This window comes from Trachurus trachurus (assembly GCF_905171665.1).
Source record: "Trachurus trachurus genome assembly, chromosome: 4".
Taxonomy (NCBI): domain Eukaryota; kingdom Metazoa; phylum Chordata; class Actinopteri; order Carangiformes; family Carangidae; genus Trachurus; species Trachurus trachurus.
In genome coordinates, this window is record NC_139898.1 from 32,294,684 (window position 1) to 32,315,794 (window position 21,111).

General features: G+C 44.2%; 2 protein-coding genes across 2 annotated transcripts; both read right to left on the reverse strand.

Moving 5' to 3' along the window:
* Positions 1-8: 8 nt before the first annotated feature.
* LOC310985366 (E3 ubiquitin-protein ligase TRIM39-like) lies at positions 9-3,267 on the reverse strand (the record flags this gene model as incomplete). The annotated part of the gene is made up of 3 exons (XM_083970940.1): positions 3,153-3,267; positions 1,695-3,045; positions 9-76 (listed from the first exon to the last, which is right to left on the reverse strand). The coding sequence occupies exons 2-3, from the start codon at positions 3,028-3,030 to the stop codon at positions 9-11; spliced, it is 1,404 nt and encodes a 467-aa protein (XP_083827066.1). The 5' UTR covers positions 3,031-3,045; positions 3,153-3,267.
* A 12,255-nt stretch (positions 3,268-15,522) lies between these two features.
* Positions 15,523-17,269, reverse strand: LOC310984252 (E3 ubiquitin-protein ligase TRIM39-like; the record flags this gene model as incomplete). Its single annotated transcript, XM_083969415.1, has 1 exon — positions 15,523-17,269. The coding sequence occupies one exon, from the start codon at positions 17,267-17,269 to the stop codon at positions 15,866-15,868; it is 1,404 nt and encodes a 467-aa protein (XP_083825541.1). The 3' UTR covers positions 15,523-15,865.
* Positions 17,270-21,111: the final 3,842 nt, after the last annotated feature.

Below are 21,111 nucleotides of genomic sequence, written 5' to 3' on the forward strand. Positions count from 1 at the left end.
TCAGCCGCTCAGTGCCCGCCGCCTGAGTGGCTCATGCTGCCGGTCCAGAGACCCCTAGCTCTGGCGCCGGTAACACCTGCACATAGATACACAGACACGGGCGCACGCTAAATGCGCTATATAGCGCTAATTGCTCAGCTGCAGCACTATATCTATGACCTGTCACTGTCACAGGTGCATCTCATCTCATTATGATAGGACTTCACCCTCAGAGCTGTCTGTCTTCAGACTGTCCTGACCTGTCCCTGAACATCACACAGGGACAACATGGAGCTGCCTGTGTGATTGGTTACTGAGTTTTATTAATGTTTACATCAGGCTGAGTTCAACAAATCAGTTTATGCTACTGTGATTTAAGTAGCCTAGTTAAATACTACAGTACGGTAATCATCATAGTGTATTGGAAGGAAAGACCATTTAATCTGTATGTATCAAATATCGATTAATGAATTAATCGATAATTTGCATCCCTAGTCTGTTGGTCTTGGTTAAGTACCACCTTGAATGCTTAAGCTTATGTATTCAGTCATTCATATTATACTAAAATCCATGTGGAAAAAAAATGCTTCTCACTGTTCTCAGGTCAAATATTTATATGCGATTAAAATGTGATTAATTGCGATTAATTAATTACAAAGCCTCTGATTAATTCGATTAATTTTTTTAATCGAGTCCCAGCCCTAGTTAATACATTTTAGATCATTTCATTTTAACAGATCAAACTTTTTACATGTAATTAAACAAGAATCACTATTCATGTTTGACATTTTTTCATCTGGAGAAGAACTCCAGATCTTCTTCTAGAGAGTCAAAAAATTAAATGTTCAGTAATTGAGTGATAAGAGTGAAACAATTTAACACATGAAAAGTAGTAAAAAATAAAAATAAAAAAAAGGAAAAGTGCAATAATGAGACAGCAGGAGGACAGGTGAAGTTGAACAGGTTCAATTCACTGACGTTTCCCTTTAAAGGGATAGTTCAACATTTTTGGCAAATTGGCCCATTGTCACAATCCCTAAAGTCATAACAGTAGGTTTGTTACCTTTAATTGTCGGTGCAAGCTATTTTTAGAACGGCGGATCAGAGCCGTGAGCTGCTCAGAGCTACGCTACGGAGGCTCATGGGATTTCTTGGTTTCTCTAATCAAACTCATCAAATACACAATCCAACAACTCCAAAACGCTCCGGTGGACAAGTTGTGACCTGCACATTCACCACGCTATGAGATAATAACAGAATGTTACCAGAGTTGTTTTAGAGGGAAATTCATGCAAAACCGCTGATGTGCGTTGCCTTCAGGGACAGTTTTTCATCAAGCAGTCTCTGTATTTACCATTAAAACAACTCTGTCTGGTAACATTCTGTTATTATCTCATAGCGTGGTGAATGTGCAGGTCACAACTTGTCCACCAGAGCGTTTTGGAGTTGTTGGATTGTGTATTTGATGAGTTTGATTAGATAAACCAAGAAATCCCATTAGCCTCCATAGCGTAGCTCTGAGCAATTAGCTTGCACCGACAATTAAAGGTAACAAACCTACTGTTATGACTATAGGGATCATGGCAATGGGCCAATTTTCCAAAATGTGGAAATATCCCTTTAAGATAAGTATGATTATCCTCTTTATCTCTAACTGCTCTGCGCCACTGTCACTGACACCTTCACTGGTAACAGCTTCACTGGGAGGTTTCTACCAGTGTTAATGTATGAAAACATCTTCTGAGTGAAAGTGTGTGTGAAGGTGTGTATGTGTGTGTTAGTTTCAGGATCAGAGAACGACAGTTTTCCTCTGTTCATGTCCAGATTCACTCTGATCCTCTGGAGCTTCTTCTGCACTCGGAGAACAGTCCCTATAGATGATGGTGACCATAATTTGTATTTACCTTCATTAAACCATATTCCCAATGAACCAGACCTTATCTCGTCTCCCTTCCTCTGCACAGACTCTGTTAACAGACCCAGTCCCCAGCCTATACTGTCTCCAACCTGGACATCCCAGCTGTGAGTCCCTGAGTTAAAACCCTCAGAGCCCAGGACAGTGTAGTAAGAATCAATCCTCTCTGGATTGTCAGGAAGCTGCTGTTCATCTCCTCCAGCTCTCACACTGGTCAGATCTTCAGACAGGATGAGTCCTGGAGGAGCAGTATTTGGGTCCAGAACCACAGGACTGTAGGAGACCATGTCCTTCATCTTGTTCCAGATGTTGAAGGTCAGGTTGCCCAGGTGTTTGGCCTGGTCTATCAGAGCTCCTGAGTCCAGCTGTGGATCCTCCAGCAGGGGGCGCTGCTGGACTCTTTCCACTGCAGCCTTGTAGTTGAGCAGGAATGAGACGTCTTCAGCTCTCAGCTCGTCCTCTGTGGCTCTGACTGTGTGTGAAAGAGCTGCTATCTCTCTGCTCAGAGCCTCCATCTTCTCCTTCATCCTCTGACTCTTCTGCTCCTCTTCCTCCCTCAGTGCAGCCATCCTGGCCTCCTCTTCCTCTTCTAGAAACTGGTGAAGCTTCTTAAACTGCTCCTTGATCTGCCTCTCTGTGTGTCGGGTCTGGACCTTAATGTGTTCTGCTGTTTGACCAAACTTCACCTGAACTTCTTCAAAACCCTTTAACTTCTTCTTTAAGGGCTCCAGAGTTTTCTCAAGTTTCTTCTTGAGTTTAGAAGCAGCTTCATTGATGGGTCTGATTCTATGGTTGGTGTGTGTTTCTGAATGGAGACAGACGAGACACAATGGCTGCTGATGGTCCAGACAGAAGAGTTTGAGTTTCTCAGAGTGCAGACTGCAGAGAGCCTCTGAAGATCTCTGCTCTCTCTGCTGTAAGAAGCTCTCACACAGGTTCTTCAACACCAGGTTACAGGGTGGTAGTTCTCTTGAAGATCTTCTCTTACAAACTGGACACAGTCGATCTTGTTTCTCCTTCCACCAGCTCTTCAGACAGTCTTTACAGAAGCTGTGGCTGCAGGACAGAACAACAGGATCTCTGAAGACCTCCGTACAGACCGGACAGTAGAAATCCTCCTCTAATCTGGAAGCCATTTAGTCTGAGTGAAGCTGGAAACACAGCAGACAGGAAGTAGAGTCAGTCATGGCTCCCCTCCCTCCTCTACTGACTTGACAAGTTTACTGTGACTCTGAGTCCAGGTTTTAGTCCAACTCACCTTCAGTGTGTGGAGTGTCAGCAGGTTGAAGCAGCAGTGTTGTAGCTGGACTCACTCACAGGAAGTTGTTGGTTTGGTCTGAAGCTGAATCTGATCGTCTCGTCTTCAGTCTGCGTCTCTGGGACTGACAGAGTCCAATGCACTGTTTCCTGGTTTATCTCAGGTGAGTCATGTGAGGGGGCGGAGCTTTGAAAAGTGACTGAATGTTGAACAGGTCGATCCACATTACCGTAGAAGAGCAGTTCTAGGCATGTATAAATAAATAAATTGCTGTTGTGCATAGGGATGTGGGAAAAAAAGGTTATCTACCGTTCACATTGGAGTTACAGTAAGACATAGGCTATAAACTCATGTAGATTAATAACAGAAGCTCTGATAGCTTTGAAACTTGACATGATTGTGGTCAGGAAGCTGCTTTACCTGTTACAAAAACCTGGGTGTGAATATCTTAATTCTTTGTGTGGAAGGGAGCAACTGTTTAAGTGCAGTACTTGTACCTGTGCAGAGTACTTGTACACAGTGTGGTGTCACTACTTCATCTCAACACTTCCTCCACCTCTGCTGCTAATTATAAAGAGAATGGGATGTTGTGTAGATGCAGGAGACGTTAAAGACGAAGCTGAATATGAATCCAAGTCAAGACAACATTTTATTATGTTGATAAAAAGCAGGAACAAATGTACATTCAGCTTTTGTGATGAACTGACACGTTAATACATTTTAGATCATTTCATGTGAACAGATACAAACTTTTTACATCTGTAATTAAACAAGAATCACTTTTCAACTTTTCATGTTCGACACTTTTCCACCTGGAGAAGAACTCCAGCCTGTTGCACCAGCTCTGTGTAAGTTCTACCTTAAGTTAGAGTGTAAAGTCCACACTAAATGATACGTTGAAACTAGTTAAGGTGATACTTAAGATGTATCTTTGTTTAGTTGCACCACAGAGACTTACGTTTCATCTTAATGTAACTCCCACCACAGGTAAGTAATTAGCAAATGATAACAGTCCAAGGAATAAAATTAAACAGTTTTATTACAGGGTTCTGCTTGACAGGTTATAGGCCCACTTGTATCTCTTCAGTTTACGTCATCAATATTACTAGCAAGGCCAGGATTACGTTTTACAAACCACTCTTAACACTGCAAAAGGTTTTACACACTTGGTGAACTAACACACTTAAGGTTTGCACACAACTCAATTTCACTGCAAACATTTTAACCACATCACACCTTATGCCTGCCTTGATGGCTTGACTGAGACTTCACCTGAGACTGAAAACAAGTGGGGGGTTTGCCGCAGAAAATAAACAAACAAATAAACAAACAAACAAAAAGAAAAGAAAAAAAGAAACTAGTCCGCCCAAGGGCAATACCCAGCTCTTTTTGCCCGTTACCGGCTCACTTGCCAGGCGGACTAGACAAAATAATAAACCCAAACTAATAAACAAAACAACGGCAAGAAACAGCTAATAGGCTGCCGATTCTCTGCAGAGACACAAAAACAAACCTTCAATACTTTATTACATCCATAAAAATATTTAAGAGTTTACGGCATATATCACAACTTTAAAATACCTGGTCTGCCGAACTTTGCCCATTCACCGGCTACCAGCTACTCACAACCCCAGCAGGGCAACAAGTCTGAAAAATATAAAAAACACAGTTCATATCAAACAATAACATCATGATATAAACCCTCAAAACAGGGCCTCAGCCTACCAGTTCTCCTTGGTATCCCTGCATGCCCGCATGGAGTGAGATGTGCACCTGCCTCACTCCTCCGGCCGGAACCAACAACAGACTCTCGTTCCCTCTACAGGTAGGCTTATTTCTATACCGCGCCTTAACTTCCTGCACCTCCCCTTCCCTACTCGGTGCCACCTGCCACATATCACCCCTTCAAAATGCATCGGCGCCCCGACGATGTACTGAATAAAAAATAAGCAACCCAGTACCCCTTGAGCATACAGTGATACTTAACTACACTGATGGATCTCATTTTGACCTTACGGTTTGTGGCAGATGGTAAAGATTTGTGTGTTTGCCTGCAGTACTTCTAGTGGACCTACGGAGGCCCTCAACGACCCCTGCGGTCTCTTCTAATTCCACGTCCTTCTCCTCTTCTCCCATTCTCTCTGGGCAAAAGTCAGATTCTGACATTACGTCCCCGGCCAGCACTCCTGGGGGATTGAAATCTGTCTCTTCCATGTCTCCAGCATCCACCTGTTCATCTCCTGTCTCCTGGCCTGTATCCGTCCTCAGGCCACCCTCAGGCATACCTCTCAGCTCGGTCCGGTGCACCTGACGCACAGGCCCGCCTTGGACTGCAGGGGTGACAGAGTAAACAACACCACGATCTGGGGGGCAGTGCACCACCCGATAGGGGGTTGGGTCCCACACATCCTGTATCTTATTACGGCCTTTCACTCCATGATTTCGGACATACACCAGGTCTCCCTCACTTAAAGATGGATCTCTCACTTGAGCCTCCTGCTTCTGGTCTCGATGCTGCCTCCTTGCATCCAACCGCTGACGAACATGGCTGTAAGCCTCCTCCAGCAACTCCTGATGCCTCTGTACCCAGTCTTCCTCCTGCCCCTCCTCCGTCTCGTCCAACTCAGCCCCTAGCAAAAAATCCACCGGCAAATGGGGCTCTCGCCCAAACATAATAAAGTAGGGAGTCATGCCTGTGGACTGATGTACGGTGGTGTTATATGCATAGGTTACCTGAGGGAGATGTTGTGGCCAGTATCTCTTTTGATCCGGGGGCAACGTGCGAAGTAGATCATGTAACGTACGGTTAAACCGCTCACACTGACCGTTCCCCTGAGGATGATATGGAGTAGTACGACTGTAGTGGAGACCCTAGCTGTATGCAGCTGGCTCAGGGGTTATCACTGAGTTCACTTCGGTGTGTCGGCCAGAACACCACTTTCAGCCGAATCTTCAGAGACTGAATAAAGAGGAGGCTGACTGTTTCTGATCCTGTTTATTTCTCTTCTTACCGGCGATTGTTCTGTGGTTCTAAACATAGAAATGACAAATAAATGAATGAGTAAATAATCATCAATAAATCAAACCACTTAGCTCAGATTCAGTAGCATTTAGCACCGACACAATTAAAGCTAGGTAAATAGCTTAGCTAACCAGAACTATCAGAGAAACATAATATGAACACAGTCATAAATCCCTCTTATAATTAACACAGTACTCTGCGCAACAGCGCGCTGAATAACCTGCATGATAACGATCAATATAAACACGAGCATATCACGTGACACTCATTACACTCGATCGTTAATTAAGCTAGCGGACATTAGCGTCATAAACGGCCATAGCATGGCGAGTGCTACAATCACAACATACAGCTCAAACGTTCACAAACGCACTAGCATACATCCAACACTCTCATAACCCATCCAGACGTACTTACATGCTTCATTCACGCACAGACAGTCGCCATAGCACGAACAGGTGACCCGACAGTTACTCCTCACTCCTCACTCACTGCTCACTCACTGCAGCCAGAAAACACCGTCACATGAACGAGTGCGGCCAATTACGTCATAAGACCAGCAGGGGGCTCCGCTCGCACATCAACCATCTAGTGCTCTAACACAACATAACATAGTAATCTAACACATCTAACAACAACAAATACACAGTAACTTCGTGGCCTTTTCTACAACGACTTTTCCGGATCTTATAGACCTTGCATAACTGCCGGATCAAATTACTCTCAAAATTCCTCCCCTGATCTGAATTGATACGGTCAGGTGGGCCAAACAACTGGAACCAGTGCTTCACCAGAACATCTGCAACTGTACTGGCTCGTTGATCCTTGGTGGGAATAGCCTGGGTGTATTTAGAAAACACATCTGTTAAGACCAATACATTCTCTCTTCCATTTGAGGCAGGTTCCAAGACAGTGAAATCTATTGCCAGGATCTCATGAGGCCGTGAAGCCTGCAGACTGCCCATAAAAGGCTTAACTTTCGGCTGTATAGCTTTAGCCAAAACACATCTTCCACACTGTTGACACCATTTCTCTACATCTCTGTACATATTGGGCCAGTAGCAACGAGAACGCACCAATTGCAAAGTACGCTCCACCCGCTGATGCCCATGATTGTCATGCAAATGGGTGAGAACATCTTTCTGCAGACACTGAAGCAATACAGGCTGATAGGTCTCCCTACCCCCATCTGGAGAATTAAAGCTGAGGTAGAGTACCTTTTCCTCCTCCCTCAAACGTCCCCACTGACGGGCAAGCTCCTTGGTCCCTGGGCCAAACCTCTCCCTCTCCCTTGAACCAGGTGGCGTAGCTTTTCTCCAGTACTCCAGAAATGGCCCAATAACTGGGTCTTGTTCTTGTAATGTGGCTAGATTCTCCTTGGAGCAACCTGGGAGGACAGAGATATCAGATTGAATACACAGAGCCCCCCCTTCACACTCCTGTTCTTCTTCAGCCTCTCTATATTGGCGAGACAAGGCGTCAGCATTCCCATTTCGAGCCCCTGGACGATACTTTAAGGTAAGATTAAAGGGTGCTAACTGGGCTGCCCATCGTTGCTCCACTGCACCAAGCTTGGCTGTATCTAAGTGGCGAAGTGGATTATTATCAGTATATACAGTGCAGGCGCCCCCCAACAAATATTCTCTGAACTTTTCTGATACTGCCCACTTAAGCGCCAGGAATTCTAGTTTCATAGAACTATAGTTCTGCATGTTTCTTTCAGTGGGCCTGAGCGCCCGGCTAGCGTATGCAACCGGCCTAAGCTTCCCTCCATGTTCCTGTGACAGAACCGCCCCTAGACCTGCATGGCTTGCATCTATCTCTAACACAAAGGGTCTTTGAAAATCTGCATACGCCAGGACAGGTGCAGAGACTAACGCTTTCTTCAGCTGGCAGAACTTCTCTTCACACTCTGCGGTCCAGACTGGGCCTAGAGCCCTCCTGGGGGTCTTACCCTTTTTAACACCTGGGCTCAGTTGTGCCACCACATGGTGCAAAGGCGCAGCCATCTTTGCAAACCCTGCTATGAAGCGCCTATAATAACTGGCAAACCCCAGAAAAGATCTGAGCTCAGCCAGGTTAGTGGGGGTCTTCCAGTCTCTCACCACTGCTACCTTGTCCGGATCTGTTGCCACACCTTCAGCTGACACAACATGTCCCAGGTATTTCACTTGTCTCTGAAAGAAATGGCACTTAGAGAATTTAACTTTGAGCCCTTGCTCTTGTAGCCGGGAGAACACTTCCTCCAGTCTTTCCAGGTGCTGTTGGATCGAGGTAGAAAACACAACAACATCATCAAGATACAACAGAACAGACTGATAACGACAGTCTCCAAACATGCGTTCCATGAGGCGCTGAAACGTACTGGGGGCGTTGCACAGTCCAAATGGCATTCTGTTAAACTCAAATAATCCAAATGGCGTACAAAATGCTGTTTTTGCCCTATCTTTTTCAGCCATTTCAACTTGATTGTAGCCACTGGCTAAATCCAATGTAGAAAACCACTTGGCTCCCACCAGTCCATCCAGCGACTCTTCAATCCGTGGCAAAGGGAAAGCATCTTTCCTGGTTTTAGCATTCAGGCGGCGATAGTCGACACACAATCTAATTCCTCCATCCTTCTTTTGCACCAATACGATGGGAGATGCATATGGACTGTTGCTTTCTTTGATGATTTGACTGTCCAAGAGTTGTTTTATATGGGCTCTCACCATGTCATACTGGGAAGGGAGGATGCGGCGATATGGTTGGCGTACAGGAGTATCATCTAATAAGGGGATCTCGTGTTGAATGAGATTAGTGCAACCTAAATCAGACTCGTCCTTTGCAAACAAACAGTGATATTTATTAAGCAAGGCTGCCGCTTGTTGTTGCTCAACTCCATCCAGCCCTTCAAAAAGAGGCACCTCCCAACTGCCCCCTCCCCTAGCCTCAGCTCCCCGGTGAGATACAGATGCTGCACATTCATTGCTACTGACACCTCCACAGAACTCAACTTGAGAGGTATGTTCAGATAGTATAGTTGCCATGCTCACTGTAGCTATAACTCTGCGAGGAATCAGCCAAACATCAGAATTGCCAACATTAGTAACTGGTACATGCATCTCTCCTCTTTCAGATGCCACTAATGCTGATGAGACTAACAGACCCTCTGGAAGTGCGCCCTCTTCTGGTTGTAAGGGCGCTACAAGAAACTCCATGTTCCACTGTGAGGGGACCTTGGGACATGTCACCGGAACCATATTTAATGTGCCTGCTGCTACACAAAGTGGACTCTTACCTTTCACACGTACTTTGAAAGGCTCGGGGGAGTTGGCTATCGTCTCCTCCACTTGGCAGTGTCTCAGGGCACGTCTCCATTCTGGGGCCTCTGCTACAGTGGGATCCTCAAAGAGGCTGGGGCCATACTGCACAAACAACTCATAGTAAAAACCCTTTATGACATTCATTCCCAGTAATCCTGGGATCTGCATTTTCTTATACTGCATATGTGGATCATCTGGATCTTTCACTACCAGGACCCCCCTGTGTGCAACACATTTTCCCAGTATAGTGATGTCCAACTCCAAGTAGCCACAGAATGGCAGCTCTAGGCCATTTCCTGCTCTAAGGTCTAACCATGCACAATCATGTAGTTGAGAATCTGTAAGATGACCAAAATGTTTCTTAAAAAAACTCTCAGTGATTGTTGTAACCATAGACCCAGTATCTAACAATGATGGAACCACAATTCCCCCCGTTTTAACTTCCACTACTGGGCACTTTCCCACCAATGTAGACATAACTGCTGGATCTGGTTTGACGCCAAGGTTTGTCTCTAGGTGTGTATGGCTCTGTTCAGTGGCAGGCTCCTCTTCTTTGACCTGGGGTGCTCTTCTGTCAGGCTGAGTAGTTTTGGGGAAAGTTGCAGTACAATAACGTGCTATATGGCCCCTTTGATCACAGCGAAAACACCTCGGCCTTCCATCAGACTGTCTCTTACTTTTAAATTGAGGTTGTGATGCAACCTCCTGGTTTGAGGGTGTGAGTGCTTTTAAAAGTAGATCTAATTGCTTCTGTTGGGCTTCAATAAGGGCTTTCAGTTCAGAATAACTTGATTTATTATCAATTGCTTCACAGGACGCCTGTGCCTGGACTTCATTAGAAAGCAAAGAAGAATGACTATCTTTTTGCTTAAATGACTGCCCTTCACACTGCATTGTCCACTGAACAGCCTCCCTGCGTACATCTCGGATTGTCCACCGGGGGTGCACACGAACTTTGTCTCTTAATCTTATGCCCAGATTCTGATCCCTGACACCCTCACAAAATTGATCACGTAGCTCTCTTTCAGCTTTAGGTTAGCTTGCTCGTCTGATTCCACAATTTGATCCATTAAAGACATGAGGGCATGGGAATAGTCTAGCAATGACTCTCGCTCACGTTGTTTACGGTTAAAAAACCTGCGCTGGAGGGAGATTAATGAGTGTGAGCATCCATATACTTCTCTCAAAACTTTAAGTATACCATTAACCGTCTCCCTCTCCTGTTTAGGCAGATATTTAACTTCTATGCGGGCAGCCCCTTCTAAATGATTATACACACACAGAGCTTTTTCTTTTTCGGAAGATTTTAACTGTATATGATTCTCAATGATTTCAATCCATTCTTCCAGAGTAGGAGAGTCAACCTTCTCCACATCACCAGAAAACTTTGGTACCTTCTCACTCTGCTGAATGTAAACCACCCGTGTCCCCCCCTCAGTCTCAGCAGCAGTTGATTCAACATTGTCCATAGAGCTACTCGAAGATCCAGGTGGGGAAGTGGAAGAAGAGAGTCTTTGCAGCTGCTGCTCCAGCTCCTGCATGCGCAGTTCCATTGCTTCCTTCTGTGCCTCGTCCATGACCTGATGGAGCTGAGAAGACAAAACCTTGGATGCTCTCAACCACGTGGTCCTGACCCACTAGCTGTTCTTGCCGTTGTAAAAAAACAAAAAAACAAAACAGAACTAAAACTGCATTTTACCCCCAAAATAAATCATTAATGTTCTGCTAATCCTGCCAACAATGCCAAAATGTAACTCCCACCACAGGTAAGTAATTAGCAAATGATAACAGTCCAAGGAATAAAATTAAACAGTTTTATTACAGGGTTCTGCTTGACAGGTTATAGGCCCACTTGTATCTCTTCAGTTTACGTCATCAATATTACTAGCAAGGCCAGGATTACGTTTTACAAACCACTCTTAACACTGCAAAAGGTTTTACACACTTGGTGAACTAACACACTTAAGGTTTGCACACAACTCAATTTCACTGCAAACATTTTAACCACATCACACCTTATGCCTGCCTTGATGGCTTGACTGAGACTTCACCTGAGACTGAAAACAAGTGGGGGGTTTGCCGCAGAAAATAAACAAACAAATAAACAAACAAACAAAAAGAAAAGAAAAAAAGAAACTAGTCCGCCCAAGGGCAATACCCAGCTCTTTTTGCCCGTTACCGGCTCACTTGCCAGGCGGACTAGACAAAATAATAAACCCAAACTAATAAACAAAACAACGGCAAGAAACAGCTAATAGGCTGCCGATTCTCTGCAGAGACACAAATACAAACCTTCAATACTTTATTACATCCATAAAAATATTTAAGAGTTTACGGCATATATCACAACTTTAAAATACCTGGTCTGCCGAACTTTGCCCATTCACCGGCTACCAGCTACTCACAACCCCAGCAGGGCAACAAGTCTGAAAAATATAAAAAACACAGTTCATATCAAACAATAACATCATGATATAAACCCTCAAAACAGGGCCTCAGCCTACCAGTTCTCCTTGGTTTCCCTGCATGCCCGCATGGAGTGAGGTGTGCACCTGCCTCACTCCTCCGGCCGGAACCAACAACAGACTCTCGTTCCCTCTACAGGTAGGCTTATTTCTATACTGCGCCTTAACTTCCTGCACCTCCCCTTCCCTACTCGGTGCCACCTGCCACATTAACAACGTCTAAACTAAGCAAGACGTTGTCGCAGATGGTGACGTAATCACATAAAGTAGCCAATGAGAGAAAAGTAGCCTATCATTTTTCATGCAGCGTTCGACTGGGGAAAAAAACAAAACAAACGGCGACCACAGTTGCCAAGTCCGCTTATTAAGCGACTTTGGGCTTGTTTTTCTGTGAAGTCACTTATAATTATTGGTAGTCGTGGGTTGCGAGATTTTGGGCTTGTTGTTTAGGCCTAAGTGTAGTTACTTATTTAGGCTTGTTTCCAGCTCCATGAGTTGTCAAGCAGATATTTTCAATATGTTATTTAGATGCGGGGTCCTCTTGCTGGATATGTCATCCCCGTTCCCTCCGCCCCTCCCTTTCCCTCATACACACACGTTGTCACGGTGAACAGATTTTTTTTTCTTCCTCCACCCGCATCCCGAGATTGGCTTTAACCACACTCGCCTCCACTGATCAAGAGAATAGTTACCGTAAATTCACAGATAAAAGCCGGTCTCAACTAGAAGCCCGGGCTATTTCTACTTTATGCAAGTCCTTGTGAATGTACAAAACTTCTCATATCCCACGATCGCCCGTTTGAGCAGTTAGTTAGTTCTCAGTCGGCCTGACAATAGAGACCCAGCCCGTGGGTGTTGAAGCTCGGACCTGCCGCGGCACGAGCACCTATTCTCGGCCTGAACGCAGCCAGAAGATAGGGGCGGGGGGAGCACGTTCGGTCCGGAGCCCCCCGGTCTGCGGCGAGTACGTCAGCGATCCGCTTTCTCCGCTCATGGGAAACGAAACCGTGTCAAAATCATCATACATATCTAAAGGATGTAATCTGTCACAGAGAACACGCGGCCGATGTAGGTAACACAGCTGGGAGAATTTACTCTCTCTTCCCCTGCTGCAGATCATCCCACCTCTCCAAACGGTGCGCCATGAAAACCACTACGGATGACTTTACACCTGCTAAGAGCTAGGTGTAGAACTTAAGTTATAACTTATGACTACGTTGTAACTATCTCAGCTGGTGCAACACTTAAAATGTTAGTAGTGCGTAAACTCCATCCTAAGATAGAACTTACGTTAAAACTAGGCTACGTTTGAACTTACGCACAGCTGGTGCAACCCACTGCAGATCTTCTTCTGGAGAAGAAGCAGGGCTCCAGCGTGCGACCTATTAGGTCGCATATGCGACTTAATTTCTTAAGGTGCGAGTTAAAGGTGTACAGAAATGGCCGTTTGTCCTGTTTGTCGCGCCGAGTTGTCACGAGCTGCAACACGAGTTTACCCGAGTAAGGAAAACGAATTTGATTGGTCGTTATCGAGCGGGCGGGATATTCAAAGCTTGGGGCGAGACCGAGCTCCGTGTGTGTGTGCGTGTCTCGGACGTTTGAATGACGGATGACGGATCCAATATCAGTGGCTGGTGAATCGTGTACAGGCTGACGTATAATCCGTGCGCCTGCATTATCCAATGCGGAAAAAAAAATACACACTTTCATCCCAGATTTACTCAAAAATAGAATTTTGCACAAAGTTTGGCCTACAACGTCTGAAAGATGAGTTATCACATTAATTTTATGACCCAAAGTGGGCTTAAATTCAATTTTCTTTTCTGTACACCTTTAAAATTGAATGTGGTCGCTCCGGTGCTACTACTTGCAGGAGGACGAGTGAAAAAAAAATGTTAGTTTTTATTTTATTTTAAATAGCTTCCGTTACAAAGTAAAAAAATAAATAGATGAACTTGCACTGCGTCTGCATGGGTTGTCAGTCAAAAATACGCCGCCGCCGCCTCTCTCTCTCACTCTCTCTCCCTTCACACACGCACACAGCAGCAGGCAGGTACACCCCCTCTCCCCCTCACCGCTACGTGTGCACAGGGCTAGTCGCTACAATGTTGTAGTCTTATTATTATCCGCAGCTAGCTGACGTTAACTTTATCAGGCATGTCCATCTATTAGGCTACGTTTACGGTGACCAAACGTCCATTTTGCCCAGACCTGTCCACATTTCACGTCCTGTCCGAGGCGTCCGGGTTTGTTTTTGTTTTTTTTTCCTAAATGAAATCATCGGCGGTGTTCATTGTTTTTAACGGGACCGCGGACCGGCGCGGCCCGACTTCATTCTCGGTACCGGCCCGTTGAGTTAAATGTAGGAGCCCATTGTTGATCCATGGTCATCTAGGAGCTCAGAGGAACAGACAAGAAGCGCACTGCTTCAGAGCAGTTACAGTAAAGACGCAGGTGTGTGTGTGTGTGAGAAAGAGAGAGAGAGAGAGAGAGACTACAGTAAAATACCCCCCCTCCTTGAGAGCAGACAGGAAAGACAGTAAAGAAGCAGGTGTGTGTGAGTGAGGGAGGGAGAGAGATTTTTATTATTATATTTTTTTATCCCTGTGGTATCGAAAATGGTATTGAGTATTGAATATTTTCCCGAATATCGATATTGAGTTGAAAATGTTAGTATCCTGACCATGATCGTGACAACCTTAGTGCCAGTAACTGTCCATCTGATTATCTGGACAACTGCAGTGTCAGAAGGTTAGAATAGAGAAGTTGGTGCCACGAGCTAAAAGATGATGGAGACCAGTGTATCGATAGAGAAGGGACAGATTTGGAACACAGAGACATGCACGCAGAATGTGAGGCCAATCCCTGGCCACTATACCCCCTCACCCAAAAGAAGTAACTAGTAACTTTTACTCTGAGTACATTTTGAATGAGTTTACTTTTACTTGAGTAGATTTTAATACCAGTAGGCCTACTTTTACTTTTACTATCTGAGTTGAGTCATGTGAGGGGGCGGAGCTTTGAAAAGTGGCTGAATGTTGAACAGGTCAAGGCCAGATTAATGTAGAGGAGCAGTTCTAGGCATGTGCCCAGTTTTAAAAAGGGTATTTTCATGTGTTTTTGGATAAATCAATAAATTACTGTTGTGCAAAGAGATGTAAGAAACAAAGGTTATCTACTGTACACTTTCCTTGTCATACCATGTCTTGTGTGTGTGGGGGAGTTACAGTAAGACACATAAACTCATGTAGATTAATAACACAAGCTCTGACAGCTTTGAAACTTGACATAATTGAGGTCAGAAAGCTGCTTCACGTGTTAGAAAAAACTTTGGTGTGAATATCTTAATTTTTTGTGTGGAAGGGAGCAACTGTTTAAGTGCAGTACTTGTACCTGTGCCGAGTACTTGTACACAGTGTGGTGTCAGTACTTAATCTCAACTCTTCCTCCACCTCTGCTGCTAATTACAAAGAGAATGGGATGTTGTGTAGATGCAGGAGACGTTAAAGACGAAGCTGAATATGAATCCAAGTCAAGACAACATTTTATTATGTTGATGAAAAACAGGAACGAATGTACATTCAGCTTTTGTGATGAAGTGACACGTTGATACATTTTAGATCATTTCATGTGAACAGATACAAACTTTTTACATCTGTAATTAAACAAGAATCACTTTTCAACTTTTCATGTTTAACATTTTTTCATCTGGAGAAGAACTCCAGATCTTCTGGAGAATCAAATAATCAAATGTTCAGTAATTGAGTGATAAGAGTGAAAATATTTTACACTTGAAAAGTAGTCAAAAAGGAAAAGTGTAATAATGAGGCAGCAGGAGGACAGGTGCAGTTTAACAGGTTCAATTCACTGACTTTTCCCTTTAAGAAATAAACATTATAAATATGATCATCCTCTTTATCTCTAACTGCTCTGCTCCACTGTCACTGACACCTTCACTGGCAACAGCTTCAATGGGAGGTTTCTAACAGTGTCAATGAGTGGAAACATCTTCTGAGTGAAAGTGTGTGTGAAGGTGTGTATGTGTGTGTTAGTATCAGGATCAGAGAACGACAGTTTTCCTCTGTTCAAGTCCAGATTCACTCTGATTCTCTGGAACTTCTTCTGCACCGGGAGATCAATGGTTGGAGCTGATGGTGAACCTGCTTCGTATTCACCTTCATTTAACCATATTCCCCATGATCCAGACCATATCTTGTTTCCCTTCCTCTGCTCAGACTCTGGTAACACACCCAGTCCCCACCATGTACTGTCTCCAACCTCGACATCCCAGCTGTGAGTCCCTGAGTTAAAACCCTCAGAGCCCAACACAGAGTAGTAATCATCAAACCTCTCTGGATTGTCAGGAAGCTGAGACTGTTCATCTCCTCCATCGCTCACACTGGTCAGATCTTCAGACAGGATGAGATCTGGATAAGCAGTGTTTGGGTCCAGAACCACTGGACTGTAGGAGACCATGTCCTTCATCTTGTTCCAGATGTTGAAGGTCAGGTTGCCCAGGTGTTTGGCCTGGTCTATCAGAGCTCCTGAGTCCAGCTGTGGATCCTCCAGCAGGGGGCGCTGCTGGACTCTTTCCACTGCAGCCTTGTAGTTGAGCAGGAATGAGACGTCTTCAGCTCTCAGCTCGTCCTCTGTGGCTCTGACTGTGTGTGAAAGAGCTGCTATCTCTCTGCTCAGAGCCTCCATCTTCTCCTTCATCCTCTGACTCTTCTGCTCCTCTTCCTCCCTCAGTGCAGCCATCCTGGCCTCCTCTTCCTCTTCTAGAAACTGGTGAAGCTTCTTAAACTGCTCCTTAATCTGCCTCTCTGTGTGTCGGGCCTGGACCTTAATGTGTTCTGCTGTTTGACCAAACTCCACTTGAACTTCTTCAAAACCCTTTAACTTCTTCTTTAAGGGCTCCAGAGTTTCCTCAAGTTCCTTCTTGAGTTTCGAAGAAGCTTCATCGATGGGTCTGATTCTGTGGTTGGTGTGTGTTTCTGAATGGAGACAAACGAGACACACTGGCTGCTGATGGTCCAGACAGAAGAGTTTGAGTTTTTCAGAGTGCAGACTGCAGAGAGCCTCTGAAGATCTCTGCTCTCTCTGCTGTAAGAAGCTCTCACACAGGTTCTTCAACACCAGGTTATTAAGTGGATGTTCCTTAGAAGATCTTCTCTTACAAACTGGACACAGTGGATCTTGTTTCTCCTTCCACCAGCTCTTCAGACAGTCTTTACAGAAGCTGTGGCTGCAGGACAGAAGAACAGGATCTCTGAAGACCTCCGTACAGACCGGACAGCAGAGATCCTCCTCTAATCTGGAAGCCATTTAGTCTGTGAGTGAAGCTGAAAACACAGCAGACAGGAAGTAGAGTCAGTCATGGCTCCCCTCCCTCCTCTACTGACTTGACTGAAGCTTACTGTGACTCTGAATCCAGGTTTTAGTCAAACTCACCTTCAGTGTGTGGAGTGTCAACAGGTTGAAGCAGCAGTGTTGTAGCTGGACTCACTCACAGGAAGTTGTTGGTTTGGTCTGAATCTGAATCTGATCGTCTCTTGTTCAGTCTGCGTCTCTGGGGCTGAAGAGGAAGTGCAGCAGTTTCCTGTTCTATGAGTCATGTGAGGGGGCGGAGCTTTGTCACACTGAAAGTTCAGCAGGATGATGCAGCAGCTCTGTTTAGTTTCTGTTTGTGGATCATTTCACGTCTAAAGAGTCTTAATTCATTAGTGGAGAACTTCACACACAGGCCTGCAGTGAAGAAATGAGTTCAAGACACCACCACGACAGAAACGCAGCATTTATCAAACTTTTGCAGGATGTGCTTAAGTTACAACTTAAAGGAACTAAATTTATACTAAATATGAACTTTCATTCCAGCTCACCTTGCAGGAACTTGTACTGATACTACTCCACAACATGTATTGTTGTGTAGCTGCAGGAGACAAAGCTGAATATGAATCCAAGTCAGTTAAAAAATCCCATCTGCGCCCCTGCTCAGGTGCATTATAACTGGTGTGTCTTGTCCTGACATTTTGAGGACCGTTCCAATGCATTTCCTATGGGACTAAAAAATCTGAAAAGTTTAATATCTGAAAAAAAGTATAAAAAGTATTTTTTTTTAAATAATGTCCAGAAGAAGCGGCACATTTTGATGTTTTAATTGTTGAAGTAGCAGAAAGTATACAGGACTAGTCGGACTGCAAAAAATGCCGGAAGATGTGAGAATTCCTAGAAAGAGCATTTCCATAAGGAAAATGCGTGTGAATGCTGAAAGCCATAGCTGAAGCCATGCTGAATTAGCAGAAGAAATTGACAAAGAGAGGAAATGTAGGAATGAGGGTTGGCGTCAGAAGCTGTGGAGACGTTGTGGATACTCGTGGATGGAGTGAGGGTGACGGCTACTTTTTTCTATTTTGATTTACCAGTGCAAATGTAGCCGATGTCGATCTGGCCCTCTGCGTTGTGTTTCTCACGGCCTGCCCTAGGTGGGGTTTGATCCCACGACCTCCCGCACCGGAGGCGACGATGCTAACCTCTTCGCCAAGAGGTTGACAACCACTTGGCGGGTTGGTTAGCACGTGTTTTATGGGTGGAGTGAGTGCACATCCGTTACACAAACATGTGATTGGATCTCAAAGTGGACATGGAGACGCATGTTAACGCCAGGTGTAACTGACTCCGGGTCAGTTTGTCAGCAGCTGTCTCACCTGACATCACCTGCCTCCATTGGTCCTGGACTATTGTTTTTTTATTTTATTTATTAGCTCCTTATGTCGTCAACTCATGGGGGCGTGTCGACACGTGCCGATTTCCACGTGCCTTGAGTCATATTTCGCAGCAAAAATGTACACGGTAGGACTGACAGTATGTGCAGCAGCCCTCGTGAAGGAAGATCAGACAATACATGTAGCCTACAGGACATAGATGTGTTAAAAAATCCCATCTGCGCCCCTGCATCCATCCCATAATGTTCCCATCAGTCCTCATCAGATTCCATTCAGTCTGATCTACCTGTGGGTCATACTCCAAGTCGTCCCGTATTGAGCTGTGGCGTTTTCTTCCTGCAGTTTTAGACATATCTAAGAAAACTACAACCAAGCTGATGTTATCTGACTCTACTTTACTTTACTGCAGTTTATCACTGATAACTGGAGTTTTTATTTTTTTATTTAGTTCTTGTTCTTTTGAGGGAAAAATTTCATTTTTTCATCTCTTTCTGCTGCAGCCATGTTTGTTTAGTGAACATGTCAATGATAATAATATTAATTTCTAGGTGGAACACCGCCCCCTGTGGGTCAGACACGTTATTGATGATCTCTGAGTATGTTTTATATTGATGATAATATTCTTCTCAGATTGACATCACTCGTTAAAGTAGAACCAAGTGACTCTACTCTCATTAAATTAAACTGCTGTGGGTTTGAATGACGACATTATACATCATCTAGTTCACCTGTATTGTATGACATCACCAATAGTTTAACGCAGGTATCGATCAGCAGAGGCCACGCCCCCCAGAGGAAGTCGTTTGATGTGATCGACACGTTTAATATTTGATTTTATAGCCTATTTGATGTGTAAAGTTAAATCTAAATGTGACGTAATCAGAGATGTTTACATGTTTCACACAGGCACGTGACTGCGGGTTTACATGTGTCAACACACGGATCCTCTCTGTGTTTATTATCTTTTTTATTTTTTTATTTTAGACATACACATACGTACATACAAAATAAACAGACAATAAACAAACAACCAAAAAATATAGGCCTATACATATATTGGCTACATAGAAAGGGGTATTGATATTACATATTTTATAGGTATTATTAAAGCAGAAGTAAGTGATATTATTTGTGTTAATATAAGTCTTAAATAGTTCTATCTTCCGACAGCAATCACTTACATAGAGTGTTTGGTCTGAAACACGGGTCTGTCAGTCACTCTGCTCTGCTCTGAGCCGAGGAGAAAACATTTATCGTATCCTACAGTTTTTATCCAATGAGGAGAGAGAACGGCATGCAGGGCTGTGTGTGCAGCCAAGGGACGCCGTGAATGTGGTGACGTAGGGACGAGGACTGTTATGGTGCGTTCAAGGCAGCCCGTAACTCCTGTTTTTCCAACCTGTGAAGTCGTACCAGTTCGATCTGGTACGAGTTCACGGGTCGGAAGTTACGAGTGGCCGTTATAGTGACTTTCACCGGTAAAACAGGTCGGAGAAACACGAGTGGGTTGCCTGGAACGCTACAAAGTCGTAAGTTGTGACTTGAAGCTGTAATTTACAGTTTCAAAAGCCGGCCTGGAACGCAGCATTAGCCAAAACGACCGGATCGCTTACTTCTGCTTTAATCATATAGTTGTTTGTAATCATTTATAATATTCCAAGGTTTTTATAGCTTTTCTGTCTTTCATATTTTGTAGTAGCTGCATATAATATCTGATTTCTATTTTAAACTCATAAAAATGTGTTTTTTTTTGGATGACCATTTGCATTTATGGATGTAATATTTTCCTTGTAAAATAAAAAGATTCAACAAAAACAATTCCTTTTCATCATAAGTGAGAATTATATCCTCTTTTTTTAAAGTTTAATCAAATGCCTGTCAAAAATGTAAACATGTCTTCTACTTCCATCCAAAACAAATAGCCTAGGTATAATGACATTAAAAAAAGATGACAAATATTTTCCTCCTCCCCTGTTCATTGATATCTTTAAATTTGGAGATGGCCTGATTGACAGGATAAATTGAATGCATGATTTTAAAAGAAACTCCTTTATTCATCTTGTTTGTGACACAGTATCTGCTGCTTGAAGTCCTGTGTTTATTATTATGTTACACACACACACACACACACACTGACATGGTGGGTGAATCCTTGAACACGTGACCTTTATTCATCTTGTTTGTGACACAGTATCTGCTGCTTGAAGTCCTGTGTTTATTATTATGTTACACACACACACACACACACTGACATGGTGGGTGAATCCTTGAACACGTGACCAACCATCAGGAAAAAGTCACGAAACGTTATAATGACGTGGTTCCCGTTGGCCAGCTAGGGCTCGTGCAGTGTCGCAGGTTTGATTCCCCCTCCCACCCACTGGACCCAAAAGCCTCCAGATGTTGTCACGCTGGAGTGTCGGTAGATAGATAGGTCGGTCGGTC